This window comes from Lemur catta, chromosome 13, assembly GCF_020740605.2.
Source record: "Lemur catta isolate mLemCat1 chromosome 13, mLemCat1.pri, whole genome shotgun sequence".
In the NCBI taxonomy this organism is placed as follows: Eukaryota; Metazoa; Chordata; class Mammalia; order Primates; family Lemuridae; genus Lemur; species Lemur catta.
This window is the reverse complement of record NC_059140.1, coordinates 81,600,126-81,623,227: the sequence shown is the minus strand read 5'-3', so window position 1 is coordinate 81,623,227 and position 23,102 is coordinate 81,600,126. Positions and strand designations below refer to the sequence as shown.

The following is a 23,102-nucleotide window of genomic DNA, read 5'->3' as shown; positions in this document are numbered from 1 at the left end:
GGCCCCGCCCGCCTGGCCGCGCCGGAGGCCCGGGAGCCCGGAGTCCGGAAGCGGCGGAGCGGGGAGTGCCCGGGATCGGGGGCGCCGGGAGCGTCGAGGACCCAGAACTGGGGGCCCCGGAGCGAGCCGGATCCTCAGCAGGTGCGCGGGGGCCGCGGGGCGCCAGGGGGTGCCAGGCCGGTCCCCGCGGAGACCGTGCGCGGTGAGGGTCTCCGTGGCTCTGGCCTGGAGGTGGCGCCTTGCTGACCGCGGTGGCGCAGCCGTCGGTGCCGGGGGTCCGCCGGCCCTCGCGCGTGTCGCGGTCGCTCCGCTCTGCCCTGCGGCGACGGGACACTGGGGGCTTCGGGAGATCGTCCACGGGAGCCGCGCTCGGGCCAGAGTGTCCCGACCCCTGCCGTGCTCGGGAAATGAGCAGGTCGCAGGAGGACGCGGCGCTCCCCGCGCCAGGGCGTCGTCCAGACGGCTCGTCTTTCGGAAAGTCAGGAGGCTTCGGAGGGAACTTGCGCGGAATCATGGCGGTTTGGTGAAGAATCAGGAAATAGCATCTGACCTCGTAATTGGGAGCACCGGGGTAGAAACAATGCGCTTCTCTAGGTCCAAAGTTGAAAACCTGCGACTCAGTTAAACAATTCCTACGGGAATGTTGAATGAGTCATCCAGGGAGGGAGCTGGTAGATCACAACTTCTAGAAAACCAGGGCGCCGCTCAATAGTCAAGCTCAAGCCCTTTCGATTCTGGACTGCTAAATGACAATAAATAGAGGGCAATATTCCATGCATGGTATTATGACAGAGGAGAAATTCACTTTTGAATATGTGCGTGTGGCAATTTGTTGTATTATATTTGACTTGATCATTTGTTCAGTGAGCATTTATTAGGAGCTCTCTGTGTGTTTAGAGTTACTGTATCCCATGGGGAGTGAAACCGAAGCAGTACCCTTGCTTTTTAAGGGCTTAATAATCACATTTGGTGGGTGTGGTATTGATGCCATTTCAGTCCAAATATGCATGGAGTGTCAGAGGCTTTTCTAAAATCCTGGGGTTTAATTGATGCATAAAAGAGTAAGTAAGCATTTTTTGAATGCCCACTGTGTATCAAAAATGGTCTGGATTCCAGGCATATAAACAAGGCACTGCCCCTCACGTAGGATTGACCCACGTTGGAGAAATTGACGTTAAGAATGGAGAACAGCCAATGATTGTAGAGGTGTGTGATCAAAGCTCCAGGGTTATTCCAGGAGGCCCAAATCTGGGCAATCGGAGGAAGATTTTCTGGATGGGGAGCCCGGGGCTTTCTTAGAGGACATGCCAGCAGTAGAGACCAGGACCTGTGAGGCGGGAAGCCTCTTAATTTCAACTGCAGCAGTGGTTTATGAGTATAGTAGCCTGGAATTGGAGGGGAAGTGCCAAGAGTTTCTCAGGAGCTGGGGCTGTGCCCTACTTTCTTTACATAGAAGATGCTCAGTAAATGTTTTAGGAAGGACCCAGGAAGGGGACAAACTGGAGTGGCCTGTGCGGATTTGCCTTAGGATAACTAGCCCCTGGCCTGGATATATATGCAGCCAGGACTGGTGAAAACATGAATGACGTCTGTTTAGGGAATGCTTTGGAAGAAAGAAAAGACTGGTGGCGCATGTCTGTTAGGAAGCTGTTAACCCAGAAGGGGTCTGGCATTTGAGAGACTTGAGAGAATCTGCAGGAAGACAGAAGTCAAGGCCTGACTTGAGATTTCACAAAACTCAAAGTGTTTCCATACTCACTACGTAGCCTCGCATGCTAAGAACAGGCCAGAGATTTATGTTTAAAATGTTTATACTCTGGTTTCATAGCTATGTAAATGTACTTAATGTCACTGAACTGTGCACTTAAGAGTATAAGATGGCAAATTTTATGTTGTGTATATTTTACCACAAATAAAGAAAAGGCTGAAAAATGTTTATACTCTTTGAATCAGTAATTCCACTTCTGGCCATCTATTCTAAGGAAACAATGGTGGAGATTTGGCCAAAAATGTATGTATACACATCTTCCTCAAAGTATATTTTTAATAGTGTTAGGTCCGGAGTGGAAAGAGACACACATGAAGCCTCAATTATAGCAAAATGTTGTTTATTTTGAACATCTGGTTGCAGATGGGTGGGGCCAAAAAGCGCCCACAAGAGAAAAGGGGAGAGCCTTGGGTTTTATAGAGGGTTTTTTCAGGGGGAGTAAGTAAGTGGACCAGAACAGCTGCTTGTAATAAATTTTTCTTCAAATATCCAACTCCTAGGACCCCTTCTCCGGTCACATCCATCCTTCAGCTCTGACATTGTCCTTATCAGGAGAGCTAGGGAGGGATAAACTTTGTCCCTGTCAGGGAGGAATGCTGGCTGCAGCTGTCTGTTAGATTTATAAAGTCCGGGGACTCTCCAGACTCCTGCAGCTATTGTTTTACAAGCCTAAGTTTTGCATTAACCACATTCTGTCCTATGTATACTTTTTGGGTTCCCACCTGGAACAAACCTAACAAATAGTGAACAGTTTTAAATAACCAAATATCTGATGACTTACGAAGAATGAAATAAATGCAAAACTTATATAGCCACTACAAATACCTTCAAAGAATAGTGACATAGGAAAATTCTCATTAAAAGTTAAATAAAAACAACTGGCTGTAAAATTAAATATACAATATTAATAAGTAATTTATAAAATATAATGACATAGGAAAGAATAATAGCAGAAAGAAATACATAAAAATATCAATAGTGGGTTATTTATGGATGGAGGGATCAGGTACTTTTTTAAAAACAACTTTGTTGACCCATAAATATGTACAACTATTATGTAATAATAAAAAAACTATTAAAAACCTTTTTTAAGGTATAATTAACATGATTACGTTCACCCATCTTAATTGTACAATTCTAAGACTTTTAATAATTTACCAATTTTTTTGGTAAATTATTGTTGTGCACCATCACCATAGTCTAATTTTGAACATTTCCATTACTTTGGGTGCTTTTTTTTTCCTTAATAGTGGTTAATGTTTAATATAAAAAAATTATTCAAACTCTTTGTTGGTAGTTCTACTTAAGTATTTGTTTTTGAAGATGATCACTGGCGATGCAAACAAAGGTTTGCACATAAGGATGATCATCACAGCTTTTTTTGATACTAAAAATTATTATAGAAATGATTTAATTTTCCAACAATAAAGAAATCTTTTATTTATGGTACACACCAAATACAGCCTCTATTAAAAGTGTTTTCCAAGAATGTTTAATGACAAAATGCTAAAGATGCGATGCTGACTGACAACCGTGGGACTAGTGTTACATATGCAGGATGATTTCATTGTGATGGTGATGTGTCTGTTACAGCACATAGACCTAGAAAACAGCCTGGAAGAAAAAAGCAAAACAAGATGTTAACGGGGCCTCTGGGTTTTGAGATTATTTTGTTGTTAATTCAGTTCTGAATTTTCCACAGTTGAGCATGAATTGCTTTTCTAGAAAACATTTTTAAAAGAAAACAGGTCACATGACTTAAGAGCACACCCGGAACAGATCTGCAGGTGGGCCTTGGCCAGCATAGGCAGAGGTGTGGTGTCACATAGGGACTGTCCTGAACATTGTTAAAGATTAAAAGTGTTAGTGTTTTGTCTGGTTTTTAACTACCAGAGATTAAGAGTAGGATAGATTATCCTAAATAGTGTGGTCTAATATCTTATCCTTCCTATCTACAAACAGATGCTAGTTATTAATCAATCTGAATGTAAGAGGCAATGAACAAATATGAAATTAGTAAATGTTAATGTTATGGAAAGGCAGCGTTAAATGCAGGTACTTCAGTTTAACCAGAACGCATAGGAAAAGAATGTGAACGAATTTATTCATTCAGTGGACGTGAGTGCCCTATGCCTTGGGTTGGGGGGATACAGTGTGGGGTGGGGTGGGTTATGGGTTCCAGGGAGAAGGGCTGGCATGTGTGAAGGCCTAGAGGACCAAGCTTTGGGTTTCACCCCCCTGAAGGAACAGCCGTGTGGCCGCGACAGAGCGGGACAGAGGGCAGGGAGGGTGAGGCTGAGCAGCTGGCAGGGTGAGGCTGCAGACACCTGCTGGCCCTTGAACCATGATAAGCAATTTGTATTTTAATTGAAATATGATTTTCACAAAACAAGATTCTTCAAACTACAGTGTGCCGAAGTTGGGGTCGAGTCAGGACTCCACGGACCGGGACGTGGGTCAGGGTGGCAGTGGCGTGGACAAGCGGGTAGAAAAAGGCTGCATTTCGGGGCGGCCATGGCTGGAGATGCGGCCAGCGGAGGGGTTGGGGGTGCCTGGAGTCAAGGATGGCACCGGGCAGCTTGAGAGGCCATCGGGACAGCCGCGTCCATTGCCAAGAGCCAGCTGGGTCGCCCAGGTTGGGGATGAGGCGCCCTCTGGGGCAGGGACAGAACTGAAGGTGGGGGGTGTCCGGGAGGTGGCCCTGCGTCCCCAACTGGGAGCCTCGGGGAATGGGTGCCAGCACCCCCAGGGGAAGGGTTGGGCGGGGACTCGGGCTGGGGGAGCCGACGGCCACCCCACCGCAGGCAGAGCACCGCAGGACAGCAGAGCGCCCTCCCGAGCGACGAGTGGCGAGTGGCCAGTGTCGCGGGGCGCTCCTCCGGGCCACCTGCGCAGCCTGTCACCGCGAGCACCACTCCAGTGCCATGGCCTGCTTCGGGGAACCCGTGAGACGGAACTCCGGCCCCTAAAAAGTGACACACAGCTACTGGGAGTTAAATCTCACATCTCACCATTTATTAGTTTATTGTTAAGTACACATTTCAATTCAAAATATGCTTGTTTTTCTTAGAAGAAATTCTTTTCTATATGTGAGAATGTGTGGTACAGTAAAAGAATTCACCTCCAATGCATTCTAGTGTGTGTGTACACACACACATTCCCCTTAAGTTGTATGTTTTTGTTACCAGTTATTATTCAGTTCTTCTCCAGAATGGCTTAACAGAAACTCGCGTAACTAGTGAGTCTCTTTGAATTCATAGAATTATACATAAAAGCCCATGGTTTCACTATCACATAATTCCAATTTTAAATTACAAATAAATGCTTCCGTGTTTTTGAGCCACACACTTGATCTGTAACTGAAATCTGTCATGTTTTCATTAAGATGTATATTATGAGCTGTACAAAGATATTTTTGGTATCATAATATTAGCCGTGAAAGCTAGAAATGATTCTAAAGCCAACACATATTGCAAGCTAGGATGGCGTTCGGTTTTTGCTTTGACGTGATTGCAGTGTGTTTAAAATCATGCCCAATTTCCCAACACTTTGCATGTAGAACAATTCTAAATTCACTGTAATTATAGTTACTTAAAAGAGACTCCTTAAAACAATGACTTGAAACTTTTTCTCCTACAGGATGACTGTGGGAATCTTTGCAAATTGTACCTTCTGTTTGAAAGTCAAGTCCTTACCTCGGCAGCAGAAGAAAAAGCTACAAACTGACATCACGGAAAATGGGGGAAAGTTTTCCCTTTTATTAAATCCTCAGGTATTTCCAAATCTCATAAAGTGCTGTATGATAAACATCATGTGTTGAACGTGGGTCTGGGTTAGAAGAGAAAGCAGAGAGGATTGGCAGCAGGAGACAGTGAGTGAGCCGTGAGCCACAGCCGGAGAAACTCCGCTGCAGCCCTGTGAGAGGCTGGGCCCAGAGAGGCATAGGAGGCCCAGCGGTCCCCCAAGCTGCGAGACAGTCATTCCACATGCCTCATGAAGCAGGTATTATTAGAGCCCAGCCAAAGACAAAACTAGAAAGAATTTCAGCCTCTGTACACAGCCCCAGTAGACTGACCAGAACCACTCCATGGTAGATGGTGTCAGACCAGGGAGGAACACTGGTCAATTGTGGAAACCACAAAAAGGGAGGTGCAGTCAGGAGGTGGGTTGAGATCAGAAGGAAGCAAGCCCTTCTAAAGGGCTGGTTTCCGTGTGGCCCTCAGTTTCTGGTTAGCAAGGGAGGGGGTACAATGAGGCGTATCTGACCTCCTGCCTGTCATGGCCAGGAACTCAGTTTTAAGCTTTTTCTGGGATCCCCTTGCCAAGAGGGGGTCTGTTCAGTCAGTTGGGCGCTTAGGATTTTATTTTTATCTCTCCCTCACATTCCTCCGGCTGCTCTGCGCCACTTTTCTTTCTCAGCCTCCACAGACTCAGCACAAGCTGTAGGCGCTGTTTGTCGAGACACTGTCTGGACCAAGCATGGTGTGCTGGTGACTTGTTATTGTTATTGCTGTAAAAAATAACATACACTCATTATTATTTTAAAACATAGAAAGAATTTCAGGCCAGCCACATCTATTCTTGAATGCGAAAAGTCATAGTGCACAGCATTTGCAAAAACCACACCGTAGTGACTCTCTAGTGTATCCACCCTGGAATGACGTTTATAAGTGAGGCTCCCAGGGGCAGAAAGACATGTCGTGCAGACTGATCTTTGTGGTGTAGCTTGTGCTGCTTGTTTTATTTGTTTAAAGGCTAAGCCACCTTCCATCTCTTGAAATGAACTGTAGGCCTGACAGATACAGAATTTCACAGATGGATGAAATCTTGGAAATAATTAAGGTGAACCTCCTCTTTTTTAACCACCTCATTGTAAGAAGTAAAAATTGAAGTCCAAAAGCGTCAGGTGCCAGGGCTGCCTGCCCCTGTGGTTGGCCCTTCCGTCACTGATGGATTGAGGGGCTGACTTGGCCTGCCCCTTCCTGGACCTCAGCGCTGGGTCTTGGCCACAGTGAGCCTCATCTGTTCTGTGAAGTGCATTCAACTCGAGCTGAATACCAAAGATGGGCTATCCCTATTTCCCTCCCTCATACTGCTGCCCTCACTCACCTGTCTCACCACCTTTGTGGACCAGTGAGGAATTCGTACCTGCTGTGCCTTCTCAGTTGCCTCCTGGTGGAGAATTGCCAACATGCTCTCTTCTTTTTCAAAGCTCTCACATATTGTGAGTGCAACCTTTTGGCAGTTTTTTTTGTCAACGTGTATAAGCATTTAAAGTGGTATACCAACATTATAAAGAAGGAGACAGCTCTGTGTATAATGATAAGGAATGATCACCAAGATAAATAAAGTGGAAAAGTTCAGAAGAGTGTAAATATTATAGTGTGCCCCCATTTGTCTACATGTAGACTAGCTCTGGGAAGATGCATGAGCAGCTAGTTATAGCTGGTGCCTCTGGGGAGAGGAACTGGGAACAACAGTGGGGAAGAAGTTAACATACCTTATTATCATTGTACTTTTTAGACATTCTACAATGTGCATGTACTATTTATCCAAAACTAAACAAAATTACAAATTCACAAAATAAATAAAAAATAAGTGTTGAACCTCCCTTTCCACTCCTAAGGAAATAATTGAACAAGTGCACAAAGATGTGTACATGAAGATGTTCCTCACAGCATTGTTTACAATAGTGAAAATCTAGAAATAACCACTAGGGTTGGTTAACCAATTATGGTACATTGATCTCAATATTCTTTAAAAACTGTTGATTGTTAAAATTTTTACATAATTAGAAATTGTATTATTTATAAATATTTTAGAAATCTGAGAAAATTATTATGAACAACTTTAAAATAAGACTTTTTAAGGGTAGAGATTACAGATACAAATTATTTAAATTTTGTTTTTACTATTGTATAATGGATTGACTCTTTTTTTTCTTCTCTGTTTTTCTTAGTGCACACATATAATCTTAGACAATGCTGATGTTCTGAGTCAATATCAATTGAACTCTATCCAAAAGAACCACATTCATATAGCAAACCCAGATTTTATATGGGAATCTGTCAAAGAAAGGAGACTCTTGGATGTAGAGAATTATGATCCCAGGCAGTCACTGGACATCACACCATGTCCTGATCAAAAGGCGAGCAGTTCTGGTAAGTATGTCACAGCAAGCACTTGATGTGTTACAGGTGCTATAATAAACACTGGGGTTTGTTGGAGATATTAGAGACAGAGAATTGTCTAGAAATACTATAAAAACAATTAGATGGGCCGGGCATGGTGGCTCATGCCTGTCATCTTAGCACTCTGGGAGGCTGAGGCGGGTGGATCACTTGAACTCAGGTGTTCGAGACCAGCCTGAGCAAGAGTGAGACCCCATCTCTACTGAAAAAAAAAAAAAAAGAAATTAGCTGGACAACTAAAAATATATATATAAAAAATTAGCCGGGGCCAGGTGCGGTGGCTCACACCTGTCATCCTAGCACTCTGGGAGGCCGAGGCGGGAGGATCAATCGAGGTCAGGAGTTTGAGACCAGCCTGAGCAAGAGCGAGACCCCGTCTCTACTAAAAATAGAAAGAAATTATCTGAACAACTAAAAAGTATATATAGAAAAAATTAGCTGGGCATGGTGGCACATGCCTGTAGTCCCAGCTACTTGGGAGGCTGAGGCAGGAGGATTGCTTGATCCCAAAAGTTTGAGGTTGCTGTGAGCTAGGCTGATGCCGTGGCACTCTAGCCCAGCTAACAGAGTGAGACTCTTGTTTTTAAAAAAAAAAAAAAACAGAAAACAATTAGACATCTTAGTACCTCAGAAAATGGACAGTGAAATAGTGAGGGACAAAAGACTACTTTAGCAATAGAAATAGATTTCTTAATACTGAGTTTAGTGTGGTCAGATTGAAGCTTACCACAAAAACACTAATCATCTCAGAAAACTTGATTGTCATTTTAACCAGGGAGTGGGTGGGGAGTCTTTGTGTTAAAAAATTATTACCACAACTTAATGGCTAGAAAGTTTATGACCAGCATTTTTCTAAAGAAGTTGATTTCTCAAAAGAAACTCCTTTATAAACCCAGATTTTTATTTTGGAATCTGGCCAAGAAGAAAGGCTTTGGACATAGAGAAATGCACTCCTCATGAGTCACATCAAAAATCAAGCAGTTCTGGGCCAGGCACGGTGGCACACCCCTTTAATCTTAGCACTTTGGGATGTCAAGGTGAGATGATCACTTGAGGCCAGGAGTTCGAGACCAACATAGCTAGACCCTGTCTCTACAAAAAATAGAATAATTAGCCAGGTATGGTGGTGCACACCTGTAGTCTCAGCTATGCGGGAGGCTGAGGCAGGAGCATTGCTTGAGCCCAGGAGTTTGAGGTTGCAGTGAGCTGTGATGATATCACTGCATTCTACCTGGGTGACAGAGTGGGACCCTGTCTTAAAAAAACCCCAAGCAGTTCTGATATATATTAAGCTGGAATAAGCATATGGCATATGTTAGATATCATAATCACATGGAAGGGTGAACCCTCTTCAGGCAAGCAGTCACCCAGAAATGCTGCTCCAGTCATCAGACTTTCTTGCTGTCTCAGAAAATGGTGATTAAAACATAAATAGGGAGAACAGTAGACTTCTTTCAGACTGAAAACATTTCGTTCAACATTCAGAATAGTTTATTCAGTTTCAGATTACTGCAAATACACTGATGATGTTTGAAATCTTGGTAGTATAATTAAAACTGGAAAGAAATGCTTGCATTAAAAGAGTTATTCTTGGTCGGGCGCGGTGGCTCACGCCTTTAATCCTAGCTCTCTGGGAGGCCGAGGCGGGTGGATCGCTCGAGTTCAGGAGTTCGAGACCAGCCTGAGCAAGAGCGAGACCCCATCTCTACTAAAAATAGAAAGAAATTATTTGGCCAACTAAAAATATATATAGAAAAAATTAGCCGGGCATGGTGGCACATGCCTGTAGTCCCAGCTACTGGGGAGGCTGAGGCAGGAGGATGCTTAAGCCCAGGAGTTTGAGGTTGCTGTGAGCTAGGCTGACGCCACGGCACTCATTCTAGCCCGGGCAACAGAGCGAGACTCTGTCTCAAAAAAAAAAAAAAAAGTTATTCCTATATATCATGATGCTATGGTGTTACAACTCTTCTATAAGAAAAATATGAAGCAAAAGCTCACAAAGAGCCCTTGAATTTCCCGTCTCTATAAACTAGAACATCCACAGCTCCTTCATTTGTGACCTGAGGACTCTTAGGAACTCATTCTGATCCTGTAGTATATTAGAAATGCATTTTATAACTGTGCTTACCATACTCTTCAGAAAAGTGCCACTCTAAAACAGAGTTGCAAATAATACTAGTTAGAATTCTCCTCATATGCCTATTAAAATGGGATTAGGATATGTTCTATCTTATACACCTTCCTCTTTTACTGGTATCGTCCTTAATTAGCAATAACTATGGCTAAATCACAATAGCATAGCAAATATGGTCTATATCCATGAATCTTAACAATTCAGCAGTTAGGTGAACTCATTATGATAAACCTTTGAGCAGTAAACAAGTGTTTTGTTTGCTTTAATCCTAGAAGTGAAAACAGACGATCTATCCCTGGACGGTGCCTCAGAGAAGAAAAACATTGTGGAATTCACTAAGTAACTTACTTCTGATCTGTAGGACTCAAATGTTTTGTAAACCTCAAGCACAGTACTAAAATACTATTTGTAGACTTTTGTAGTATTTTATTTTGTTTAACTCTTTAGTATTTATTTATTTAAGACTTTTTACTTCAACTAGTATAGTGGTAATTATTTTCATCTTCTCAGTATTATATGAGCTTGAATGTAATGATTAGATTAATTGATTTTGCAAAAGAAAAGGCACTGGCAGTAAGATTTGGGCAGCCTGCTCACTCTGTGATTTTACCGAGCAGCCTTTAGAGTAAAGACAGTTTGGGCGGGTGTGGTGGCTCGTGTCTGTAATCCCAGCACTTTGGGAGGCTGAGGTGGGAGGATTGCTTGAGCCCGGGAGTTTGAGGCTACAGTGAGCTGTTATAGTGTTCCCAGTCCAGCCTGGGTGACAGAGCGAGACCCTGTCTCTTAAAAAAAAAAAAAAGGTTTGTTACTCTTTACCTGATATTTTCAAAAGTGGAAATAACAACTTTCCTCAAATGGAGTATGTAAATCTATAGTTATATATGGCTTCGTAAAGCTTACCAGAACTGCAGCGTTAATTAGACACCACATTCGATCTTATTCCATGGTGTTAGTGTTTAAAGAGAACAAAATCCAGAATAAAAAATGCAGATCTGAGCAATCTGACTCCTTGTTTTAAAGAGGAGTTGACTGTGGTCCCGAGAGGCGTGACAGGGCTCCTGCGGGTCAGAGCCCAGGGCAGCACCGCGGCCTGTCTCCGGGGGCGGCGGTTCCCGTCCTGCCCCTGCCGCGCACCCTCCGGGGGCCGTCAGAGCTGGGAATTGTGCAGAGGAAGAATCCAGCTCCCATCACAGGGTCCTTGAACCATTTCTAGGATACCTGAGGAGGCGTTAGAGACTCATAATGTGTTTCGTAAGGAATTAGGAGATCTACAAGATAAATTTTATGTTTAGCCTGAAGTCCATTTTAATGTAAAAATTTTAATTATACGCTGTACTCACTTCAGGATTTATACAGAAGATGTTGAAATTTCTCATTTTCCTCAAGATTTTGAAGTTGCAAAATATAACACCTTGGAAAAAGTAAGAGTCTGATTTCTATCTAGCGAAAAACCAAACTGTTTGAGTATATCACAAGTGTTTTTCCTGTACATTTTCTCATTGTTTTGAAAAATTGTGCATATCTTGAATATCAGATATTCCTTAAAATATGAGTTGATTTTTAATAGTCAAGAAAAGCTTGGTGTTTAAAATTTAATGTTTAATTTTCTATTATAAGAGTAATGCATGCTCGTTTAAAAATTTTAAGCAGTGTAACGTATTAGCATGGCATTGAAAATAAAAGTCCTTGGCTGGGTACGGTGACTCACACCTGTAATCCTAGCACTCTGGGAGGCGGAGCCAGGAGGATTGCTTGAGGTCAGGAGTTCAAGACCAGCCTGAACAAGACTGAGACCCTGTCTCTACTAAAAATAGAAAAATTAGTTGGGCTGAGTGGTTCGAGCCTGTAGTCCCAGCTACTGGGGAGGCTGAGGCAGGAGGATCACTTGAGCCCAGGAGTTTGAGGTTGCGGTGAGCTATGATGACACCACTGCATTCTAGCTTGGACAACAGAGCAAGACTCTGTCTCAAAAAAAAAAAAAAAAAAGTACTCCTCTTCCGTGATATTAACAGTTTCTAGTATTTGGAAAGGGTAGACTTAGTAAGTATTTACACCATGTCGAATTTCCCATTCCTTTTGCATTGAAAAGAAAAACAAAAATTTTTTTAACAAAGTCACACAAATGAAAATCAACATTAGTGCCATACAGTACAGTATACAGATATATCTATAGTGAAAATAAAGGAGGGAAAAATACCAAAATATTAAAAGTGATTATATATCTATAGTAGGATTTCAGGTGATTTTTTTTTTTTTTTTTGAGACAGAGTCTTGAACTCCTGAGCTCAAACCATCCTCCCACCTCAGCTTCCCAGAATGCCAGGAATATAGGCGTGAGCCACCTCGCCCGGACATTATTTAAATTTTGTTCTTGATACTTTTCTGTATTTTCTAAATTATAAATCTAATGTGTTGAGAACATGCATTACTTGATAATTATAATCAACATTTCCAGATGACGCGTGAGATTTGTTATTTCCCTAGCGCGGCTTCTGAAACCACGTCCTGTTTTTCAGGTGGGGGTGGAGGGAGGCCGGGAAGCTGTGGTGGTGGAGCTGCAGTGCTCCCAGGACCCCGGGGACCATCCTTTTCTGATATCCACGCACTTCCTCCTGGCGGACGGCATGCAGGTAATGCTGTTTATGTTGACTCCTGTGTTTATCTTCCCCTGTTCATAAATAGTTTCCTTAAAGTTGGTCAAGGAACCAGGCAGCCTGCTAACCTTTTTCTTCTTACCTGGTATCTTAGCTCAGGCTGCCGCAACAAACACCATAGCCTGAGGGCTCAGACAACACGTTTCTTTCTTGCAGTGCTGAAGGCTAGAAGTCCAAGGTCAAGGTGCAGCACGGTTGATTTCTTTGAGGCCGCTCTCCTTGGCTTGCAGACGGCCCCCTTCTTGCTGTGTCCGCACCTGGTCTCCCTCTGTGGGAATCTGTGTCCTAATCTCCTCTTCTTATAAGGACATCAGTCAGATTGGATCAGGGCCCACCTTTGTGACCTTATTTAACTTAATTAATTACCAAATATGATCCCATATTGAGGTATTAGGGGTTAGGACTTGAACATACATTTTGTGGGGGCACAGTTCAGCCGGTAACACTTGGTAGAGTGGAAATGTGTTCTCTCTTGGAATATGGGAGGTGAGGACCTCGCCCCCGGATAGAGCGGCACAGGGTCCTGCCAGCCCAGAATATTCACTGGGTGTGGGCGTATAGGATTCCTGTTCTCTCTTGTTCCACGTCACTTATAGGCTCTTTTCCTAATGTTTCCAACGCTAAAAGCGATCCACTGCCATACTTCATTCAGTGCCTGCTGTGTACCAAGCGACCTACCTGGGCCAGGACCCAAAGATAAAAATGCCTCACACCCCGACCCTCAGGAATCACCATCTGTAAGGAAGCAACACGTGCATCGTTACAAATCACTGTGACAGTTCCAATCCTCAAATGTATATGCAGTATCTACGGCTCAGGGTCACAGAGCCCTGGGAATGGCAAGGAGGCTTTGCAGACGCCATGACCTTTGCCCTAGGTCAGTGTCAATTCAAGAGCACATGTCCAATGCAAAACGATCAACACACAGAAATAGATTCAGAATTGATGCCTGAAGTTCAAACAAAATGGCGTGATGCCTACGAGAGTACCTTCTCGACTAGACTCTCAGACTTACAGATCTACCGTGGGTCGGGAAACGCAGTTGCTTTTGAGTGGGAGCGGCCCCCTCCGAGGTCCACGCGGGCTCGGGAAGCATCGCACTTTGCCCCCACACCGGATGTCAGCTCAGGTACAGGGGAAGGAGACTCACAATAGGTGGGTATGAGTTCCACGGGGCTTCGAACTCCTATCCCCACAGGAGCCCATATCTCTTGTAACGTTGGCCTAGGTTCCAGACGCCTTTATGGGATGTACCCAGTTATGTGTCATCCTCTCAGAGAAACCCAAGGCTCCCACCATGAACTCCCATTCCTGGTGAAGTTTATCAGTGCGGAGTCACTATTACCTAAGCAATTAGGCTGATATTACAGCTGACATTCCACCTGTATCTGGTTTCCATGGGAACAAAACTAGAAAGTCAATGCAGGGTCAAAAGTGTGAAAGAACGAGAAAGGGTTTTGTTAACCTGGTACCCAGAAATATATACTATATTTTGTGGAGGATTTAGTTGTTAGGGTAGAGAGTAAGCAAAAATCAAGTTGAAAATCATGATAGGATGTGTTATAATCTTTTCCTTCATTCAAAAAGAAAACTGTCATGCTGCCTGGCTACCCGTCCCTTCGTGGTGCCTTCCTCCCTTAGCAAGCCTGAGTCTGAGAACTTTTCCTGGGGGAGCCTGGTTTGTGGAGAAGGGAAGTCCGTCCACCGTGACAGAAATTACCCACATCTAACCAGCAGTGAAAGGATGTTCTGCAGAAGAGGATTTTCCAGCTTGCCTTTCTCCTTAACAGAATCTTTCTGAGGGACATCTTCCAAAATTATGTTAAACTCTACCTTCTTAAATGGGGTGGCTCAACACGCACTTCTTTATTCCAAGTTTCAGAGGTGTCCTGCGGCCACCACCTGGGAGGGCCCATCCGTGTCCTGAGTAGTGTGGGCTCCCCGGGGGCCACACGCCCCCGAGCCAGGGGCTTGGCCAACGCCTACAAGGACACCAGGGCTGGAGCAGGTTCTCCCATGTTCTCTGGGGTTCATGTTAGGATAACTGCTCACTGCAGGAGCAGGGATTGCCATGAAGAGCAGAAAATGCCACATCCATGGACAGTTTGGAATGACAGACGAATCTGTCCCTCTCCAAAGGACGCCTTACTGTGCCTTGAACCCTAACCTAATGGCTTTCCTGCCTTTCTCCTGGCTGGAAGCTGTTACTTGGCTTTGATTGAGTGCCTGTCTCCAACAGTAGCTCCTTTCTGAGGTATTTTTCTTTTCTTCTCTTCCTCTGATTTATGTTTCTCATTTCCAAAAAGCTGGAAAGCCAGATTCCAAAGCTATGTAAATGGTTTGTAAAATAAGAGTCTGTAGGCTCTGAACGAACCTTTGAGTGACTCTGGATGAATCAAATAGGTCTTTTCTATCTGTTGTGCCTTCTTGAGCTTTTTCCCCTCGTACCTCCAGGTTTTAGGCGATTTTGTGAAGCATTGAAAATTTAAGTGATTCTTTGAAAAAACAAGTTTTAAACTCCTTCATGGCAGGGACCTAATTAATGCTTTACTATGCCTGGTACATCGTGGGTATTCAATAAAGATAGATATGTAAATAATTACTGCACTTTTGCTTATACTGTAATTCACAGCATAGAAGACAGTTCACTGCAAAGAAAACCTCTGCGGATGCAAGCGAATACTATGAAAATTACATTGAAGAGCTGAAGGAACAAGGATTTCTACTGAGAGAACATTTTACACCCGAGGCAACCCAATTAGCATCTGAAAAATTGCAAGCAGTAAGATTGATTTATACATGTTACTTTGTGTTATTGATTATTTCCAACAGAAATGTTTTTGCTTTTACAAATAAAAAACTGGCAGGAGAGGAGTTAAGAAAGGGACAGGTGAGGCACGTGGCCCTGAGTGGGCCCGGCCCGGAGCTGAGGGGCACTCTGGGCTGCCAGTGCTGCGTCAGTGCCAAGGTGGGGCTGAGGCACTGTGGTACCACGAGGCACCGGTATTTAAGAGGTTATGGCATCTGAAACCCACAATGATAAAAAATGGCACTTTTGTGATAATATTAAGGATCATTCCATTGATCTTCCTAGAAAAAGGATCTCTGTTTTCACTAATAAGAACGTGAAGGAGGTTAAGAAATCTCCAAAACAATTGGCTGCTTATAAGAATAGAGAGTGGACAAGCTGCTGGAAGCCCAGACAAGCTGCCTAAGGTGATCTGTCACAGAAGGGAAGCTCATCGTCCCTTTCTAAATCCTTGTTACAGAAGAAAACAGTCCCCTCGAAGTGTGGGCGTTGACATGGCAAATAAAGAAAATGAACTGGCTTGTGCAGGCCACTTACTTGCCTGAAAAATCAGGCCATGGGGGTCGAACATACTTGATTAGCGCCCGTGATTCTGGTTCTTCACAGACAGCCATGATCAAAATATAGTGAGTTTCTTTCTGAGGTTTCTCAGGACCATGAAACAGTGGCTCAAGTTTTGTTCAGTAGGAATTTGAGATTGAACATAGCTTTAACTTTCTGGAGAAAGAGAAGTCTAAGTGAACTTGCAGGTTGGAGCTGGCGTAGACTGCCTTCCTGTGCTCACCAGTAGTTTCCAGGGAGAAAAACAATGTACCTGCCGCGGCTGCTGTGTAGACTTGTCTAGTAAAGCCACTGCTTGCAAGCAAATTTGAAGCACATGTAATAGTTGGTTTAAACTGGCTTCAAGCAGTCATAAAAAGGCGATGGTCAGAGCTATCATCCAAAACAGAAATTATAAATGATGGAAATATTCTGATTTTAAAACAACAATTAAGTGGATTACGGGAGCAGAAACACATCTTACCTTGGTTCCAGGATACGCTGGTAACATAGCTAAGGACGGAGATGTGTGTTTATTACAGTTTCGTGGAGAGTTTCCTCTACTGTAGACCACCTGGTTATTCAAAACATCCCCGGACTGTTTACAGAGAAAGGTCTCCTTCGAGAACTGTGAGCTGTGGAAGAAATCACAACCATTTTTCCTTTTAAAAAGCCACGTAATAAAACCACTAGTAAAACCCTAACAATCTGTTTCACATTGAAGTGGGAAAATATCCAAAAGGAGCAGCTTCACTGAGGTGAGAGTGCACTAGGAAGACTGGGGATTTATATGGTTATTTGGGGACACTGTTTAAGAACCACCCGGTCCCAGTGCAATCCTGCATAAGAACATAGTGTACACTGTGTGAAAACATAAGACAGGACTTATTACTAGGAGCCACAAAGACCAGCCATCATTCCATTTTTTAAAGACTGTTTTATAAAAAACCACGTAAACGTGTGCAGCTATTTTCTTATGTTGAAAAGACTGAAAGTTAAAAACATCGTGGCAAAAATCAATATTGAACATTTTTGCCCACACTGAGATACTGCATGTGCAAAATGACTTAATTATTAATAAGCCAATGTGTTATGACACCAATATCTGTTTAAAAAATTAAAACCAAACATTCTTCTGGCAGGATAAAATCATGGAATTAAATTAGGGGTTTACAGTCATGTAGAAAGTTGTTGAAACATATTCCACGCCATTTTTAAAACTTGAGAATATTTTTAGTATCTCATGATTTTTTTTCCAGAATCATGTCACATATGTATGTCTCATCCCTATCTAAAGAAAAAGTGAGTATGTGTGAATGTTTAACTGGATATGTCCATGGACTTGGCTAATTCATATGCACTTTTTATTGTATATAGATTTCTAATATTTTTCATTTATGTTTCTCTTAAACATCTTTCATTTGAGTAAATTCACTAAATATTTCCAAGAAAAGAAAAAGAAAAAAAGAAAAGGAACGGTAAACCCACAGAAAGGCACCGAAGCTGAGCGGGGCATGAGTTCCAGGGCAAGCCATGGACTGTTTTAATGGCGACAGACCCTATGGCTTTTGACAGATTTCATTCCAAGATGGAGGAGAGCCCAGCGGAGAGGGTTCAGTTACCTGGCTGAGGGTGACTCTCCTAGGCTATAGTTAGTTGTTTCTTCTCACCCCTCTCATGACTTTTTAGTGGCATTTCTTTGTTATTTTGTAGTTGCTCTTGGAGGAGGTCATAAATTCAAGCACTCTGAGCCGAGAGGTGGGCGACTTGGTGGAGATGATTTGGGCGGAGGCCCTGGGCCACCTGGAGCACACGCTTCTCAAGCCCGTGAACAGCATCAGCCTCAACGATGTAAGTCAAGTGTGTTGTGGAAACGGAACACGACGAACCTGCTTCCTGGAGTATTCGCTTAAATAATAACCCTTACATTTGCGTGCTGATCCGATTGCTCTGGAATTCAGTCCTCACTGTTCTTTCCTTTTACCCTGAAGAAAGGGGCACTGAGAGCACTAAGGAGACCATGTATTTCCGAGAAAACTAGACACCCCTGTTTATAAAATGTCAGCCCCAAGAGCTGATCAAAGGTAGGCTTCTGGTGCCGGCTACTTAGCAGGCCCGACCCTCTGGGCCAAGAGGTTTGCAGGAGGCCTGAGGGACACGGATGGTTTTGGTCCCCAGTTAGAGGCCCAGACCCTAACCCACTTCACAGTGACTTCACAGTCTTGTACCTTCTGACTGTCCTAGGAAAGGCAGGCATGCTTCCAGCCCACCAGGAAATGCTCTTCTCTTCTTGATTACGTATAATTGCAAGTGAAAGCAAATGAAAGACGATATCCCCAATGGTGCGACTTGTGCAATTGCATTATCGTAGTAAAGTAATATGGACAAATTTCCTCTATGGAATTAAACTAATCTCTCTCAGGGAGAAAAAGCTTTCTTGGGATAAAGTCCGTGAAGTGCTTGTGTAATTAGAAACACATTCAGGAGGTTTTTGCTCCTGGTTTGATTTTGACATTTGTCTGTATTTCTCACGTGGAAAGCACGTCTCCCGCAGTTGCATTAGTGCTCCTCTCTGTACACGTATGTATGTACGCCTGGCAATATGTGTGTAGAAATATAAGATTCTGGCTCTTTCCTCTAGTTAAGCTGAGCCCAGTTTTGGAAGAATCCTCGACAGCTGAGATATGTCTCCAATAAAGATCAGTGTTTGTCTTGTGGTGCTGTCCAGTAGAAAACAGATAGTTGTGACACGTCCAACAATTATTTTAAATATTTTTTTGTACATTCTTCTTTACTCCTTCTGTGATTGTCAAGATTTCACTTTACTAAGTATATATGATCTTGTGTTTAAAGGTGAGCAGGGCAGAGGGAATTCTCCAGTTAGTTAGGACAGCACTGAAAACTGGAGAGACGGCAGAGCAGTTGCAGAAGACGATGGCTGAGTTCTACAGGCTGATACCTCACAAGACTCCAGCACCTGAAGAAGTTAACTTGGGACTGTTAGCTAAGAAAGAGGACCTTTGCCAGGTAAACCTCTGAAATATAGAATTCAATTTAAAATATGTTGGGGGGGATCTTTAAAAATCTGATGAATAAGGTAAAACTGAATTACAAGAGTTGTCTCCAGATTTGTGCTCAAAAATAAATTGTTGTACCATTTCAGAATGCTCTGGGTGCACACACAAGTTACTTAAACCATATTCCCAAGTGTGACTGTTGGCATGGTGCTGCAAATGCAGAACTGTGTTTAGAATTGCCACATCCTAAAATGACTGTCCAGACCCTGAGATTCTCTCTGGAGAAGAAATGGAAAACTGCACCTGACTCAAACAATTTGTGACCCTGCATATACAAAGACCAGCTGTGGGCTGGTTGCTGTCCCAGGTCACCCTGTGACTCAGTTACTCAGAGTTACGGTCAGGGTGCCAGCCTCTTCCTGTCTCTCTGTGGTTCCTATAAAGTCGCCCTCAGCCCGGCTCCCTCACAGTCGGTGTGTGACTGCGGTAGCTCATGGCATCCCATCAGGAATATTTCTTTTTGTGTCTCATAGAGGAAGACGCTGGCAGACTCGTATTTCTTTGGTCAGAATTGAGTCATGTGCACATCCTACACCAGTGTCTGATGAGGAAAGTGGAGTTTCTCAGAAGCGGGCCAGCTCCCCTGGTTGCGGGGAGGGAGCAGGGCTCAGTCAGCAAAGAGGAAGGAAGTGGCCACCCCTGCGTGGACAAAGCCACAGTCACCCTCTGGGTCTGAATTGCCTCATCTGTGCCTGAGGGGTGGGGACAAGATCAGAGATCCATAACCTAGGCTTCAGAGGAGTTTATGGATGTGAAATCTTGCATGTTTGGGGGAAATGACAGCTTTCGACAGATTCCCAAAGGAGTCAGTAATCCAAAATAAGGAAAGAACCAGTAAATGAGAAGATGTAGGACCTTTCCAAATTTTAAAAATTATATGATTTACCTAACACTAAACATAAAGAATCTCATCATCAGTTTTGCTAAGAGGGAACATGGTGCCCGTCCAAATACTTTTTAAATTCATATTTTGAATAGATAATAACATCTACATGATTCAAAAGCCAAAATTACATTTAAAAAATGTACTCAGAGAAATCTCTGTTCTACCCTGTCCTGCCTGCCCCACTCCCATCCCCCCCTCTAACAGGGAACCATTATTACTTTCATCTCATCTTTGCAGAGTTTGTTTATATATTTATTAAAATATATTATTATTATTCTCATTTTTACATAACTCGACTATCTTTGCTGTCCTGCATCACGCTTTTCTCAATATATCCTACACATGGAGGTCATCCTCGTTCTTGTATCCCACTGTGGGGACGTGCCATATATGTCTACTGCCAGGCATTTGGATTATTGCTGGATTTTGCTACAACAAACAGTGCCACAGTGAATAACCTCGTGTATTTGTCACTTCATACTTGGACAGGCGTATCCCTGGGATAGGGTCCCAGAAGTAGAAGTGCTGGCTTAACGGATAGATACTGTCGTCTGATTCCCTAACGAGCGTTGTACAGTTTTGTCCTCCCACCGTCAAAGAAGGAGAGTTTCCATTTCCCAAAGTCTCACCAAGAGCAAGTTCACCAAACTCTTAGCCTTTTACCAATCTGAGGGGTGACAAACGGCCCCTCCGTGTGAGGCTGAGCACCTTCCCGGTGCCTAAGGGCCATTTGTTTCTTCTGTGAACTGTCTATTCGTGTCCTTTGCTTCTTGTTCTTATGAGTCTTGCTGTTTTTCTTCATGATTTTTAAAAGCTCTTCACATATTAGGGGGCTTAGTCTGCGATGTGAGTTGTGCAAATATTTTCCCCCTTTGTCTTTTTACTTCGCTTATGGTGAATTTTTTTTTTGTTGGTGGTAGCAGTGGCTGACTTGTTTTGTTTCTACCCTACAGAAGTTTTTTGCTTTTGTGTAGAAAAATGCATTAGTATTTTATTTTATGGCTGCTGGGTTTGAGGCACAGTTAGGCCCTACCCACGCTGAGGTCATAAAGACGCACGGAGCGGAATGGCCAGTGCCCCCCTTCACTGGCTCCCTCCTCTCAAAGATATCAAAGCCACAAGTCCACAGATCCACAGGCCAAGCAGAGTCCACGCCTCGGGGGCTGCAGCCCTGCCCCCAGGCTCCAGGGCCTGAGAAGGGAGAAGGGATGCTCGGGTTCTCTCTCAGGGAGGGGACCCGGGTCTCGTGCATCTTTGTATCTTCCTAAACTGATACAACGTCTGCACACTGAGCACACTTAAAGAATTTTTTAAGCAGAGTTAGACTTGAACTCTCATGATCCTGAGATCTCATTCAGTCGTTATCTCCTGCTTGCTGTGGGATCTTGAGTAATCTAACTTCTCAGAGCCTCGCTTTCCTCACCCATACAGTGAGGATCATAAGACCTCCCTCAGTATCTTAGGCTTAAATGAATAATGTATCTGGAAACACTTTTTAATAATAACGTGCTATGCTAATGTGATGTACACAAGTACCATGATCGTATATTGTGCTATCAGTGAGGCAACTATATTAACTTTAATACACGACTAACATCAAATATTGATCAAAAGCTTTGGGGAAAAAAACTGATTCAATCTTTCTGAGAAAATGTTAATGTAATATTAATTTTGATATGTGATGATTCTAACGGCTGTGTGTTATTTCCACCCACAGCTAATCAGAGACCTGGTTAATGTCTGTGAAACTAGCTTGTCTAAACCTAACCCACCATCTCTTGCCAAATACCGGGCTTTGAGATGCAAAATTGAGCATGTTGAACAGAACACTGAAGAATTTTTCAGGGTTAAAAAAGTGGTATTGCAGAATAATCGCAGGTAAGCATAAAGGAAATGTCTCAGGATCTGTTATGCTGTAATACTCTTTGAGATTCTGTTAAAGAGCTGATCAGTAATTACCTGGATAATTTAATCCGCAGCAACAAGATACAGTGGTGATGGGGTGATCACAAATTACTTTCTTCTGTGTTTGTAACAGAGCCTGAGGCAGGATTCTGTGCTGGAAAACACTCCCTACTATTCCACTCTGACTTCAAGGTTACCTAATCTTGTTGAGGATTAAATTTAGGAATTTTAAATCAAAATGTGTTTGAATTTGTGTTTTGAAGGGTATTACAGGAGAAAATCCACTTAAACTAAGATCTAAACATGTACCTCTGAAGGTCACCTTGGCCGAGTTCATGCCCAACTTCACGTTCAGAAACTCGTTGAAGTTCTTGAGATTCTGTGTACTGGCTGTTAAACCATTGGTAGCTTGAAATCAGCTACAGTGGGAGGATTTGCACCACGAAAGTCAGAAAATGCTACAAATTGGGGTTGTGTATGGGCTTTAACATAAACAGCTGGTTAACACACAGTTTATGTTATATGTGTTACATACTATATTCTTACAACAAAGTAAGCTAGAAAAAAGAAACTTACCAAGAAAATCATAAGGAAGAGAAAATGTATTTGCTATTCACTAAGTGGAAGTGGATCATCATAAAGGTCTTCACGCTGAGTAGGCTGAGGAGGAGGAGGAGGAAGAGCAGAGGTTGGTCTTGCTGTCTCGGGGGTGGCAGAGGGGAAGGAAAATTTGCATATAAGTCCACCCACCCAGTTCAGTCCTGAGTTGGTCAAGGGTCAACTGTACCAAATGCCACTGAATCATACACTTAATGGTAACCTTTATGTTACGTGAATTTCACTTCAATTTTTAAAAAATCCATTCCTACCCACCTTCTCCAGATTTAGTTTTTATATGTCATCAGATTATTTTGATCTGATTTGACCTTTGACCCTCCCCTAGCTGACTTCCCGGTGACAATGAAGGTAGAACTGGGAGGGGAATAAGTGGCCTTCTCCAGGGCTGATGGGAAGCAAGGGCTGTGTCAGGCCCTGGGGAGGGGCAGCTACAGCCCAGCCAGCTGGTGCCGCCCCAGGGGGCTCAGGGACACCCCACCCCCTCGCCTCCCAGGGCTTGAATCTTCCCGCCACAAAAGCG

At 43.4% G+C, this 23,102-nt stretch overlaps 1 protein-coding gene and 1 pseudogene across 1 annotated transcript in view; both read left to right on the top strand.

Moving 5' to 3' along the window:
- Positions 1 to 23,102, top strand: part of PARP4 (poly(ADP-ribose) polymerase family member 4) — a 72,148-nt gene continuing 49,046 nt past the window's right edge. The window contains exons 1-10 of the mRNA XM_045567011.1: positions 1 to 141; positions 5,408 to 5,540; positions 7,728 to 7,929; positions 10,366 to 10,432; positions 11,439 to 11,514; positions 12,610 to 12,723; positions 15,380 to 15,529; positions 17,810 to 17,947; positions 18,950 to 19,123; positions 21,777 to 21,937. Of these exons, the coding sequence (XP_045422967.1) occupies positions 5,409 to 5,540; positions 7,728 to 7,929; positions 10,366 to 10,432; positions 11,439 to 11,514; positions 12,610 to 12,723; positions 15,380 to 15,529; positions 17,810 to 17,947; positions 18,950 to 19,123; positions 21,777 to 21,937 (1,214 nt within the window). The 5' untranslated portion in view covers positions 1 to 141; position 5,408. The remainder of the gene's footprint in view (positions 142 to 5,407; positions 5,541 to 7,727; positions 7,930 to 10,365; positions 10,433 to 11,438; positions 11,515 to 12,609; positions 12,724 to 15,379; positions 15,530 to 17,809; positions 17,948 to 18,949; positions 19,124 to 21,776; positions 21,938 to 23,102) is intronic.
- Positions 15,542 to 16,947, top strand: LOC123649504 (annotated as a pseudogene).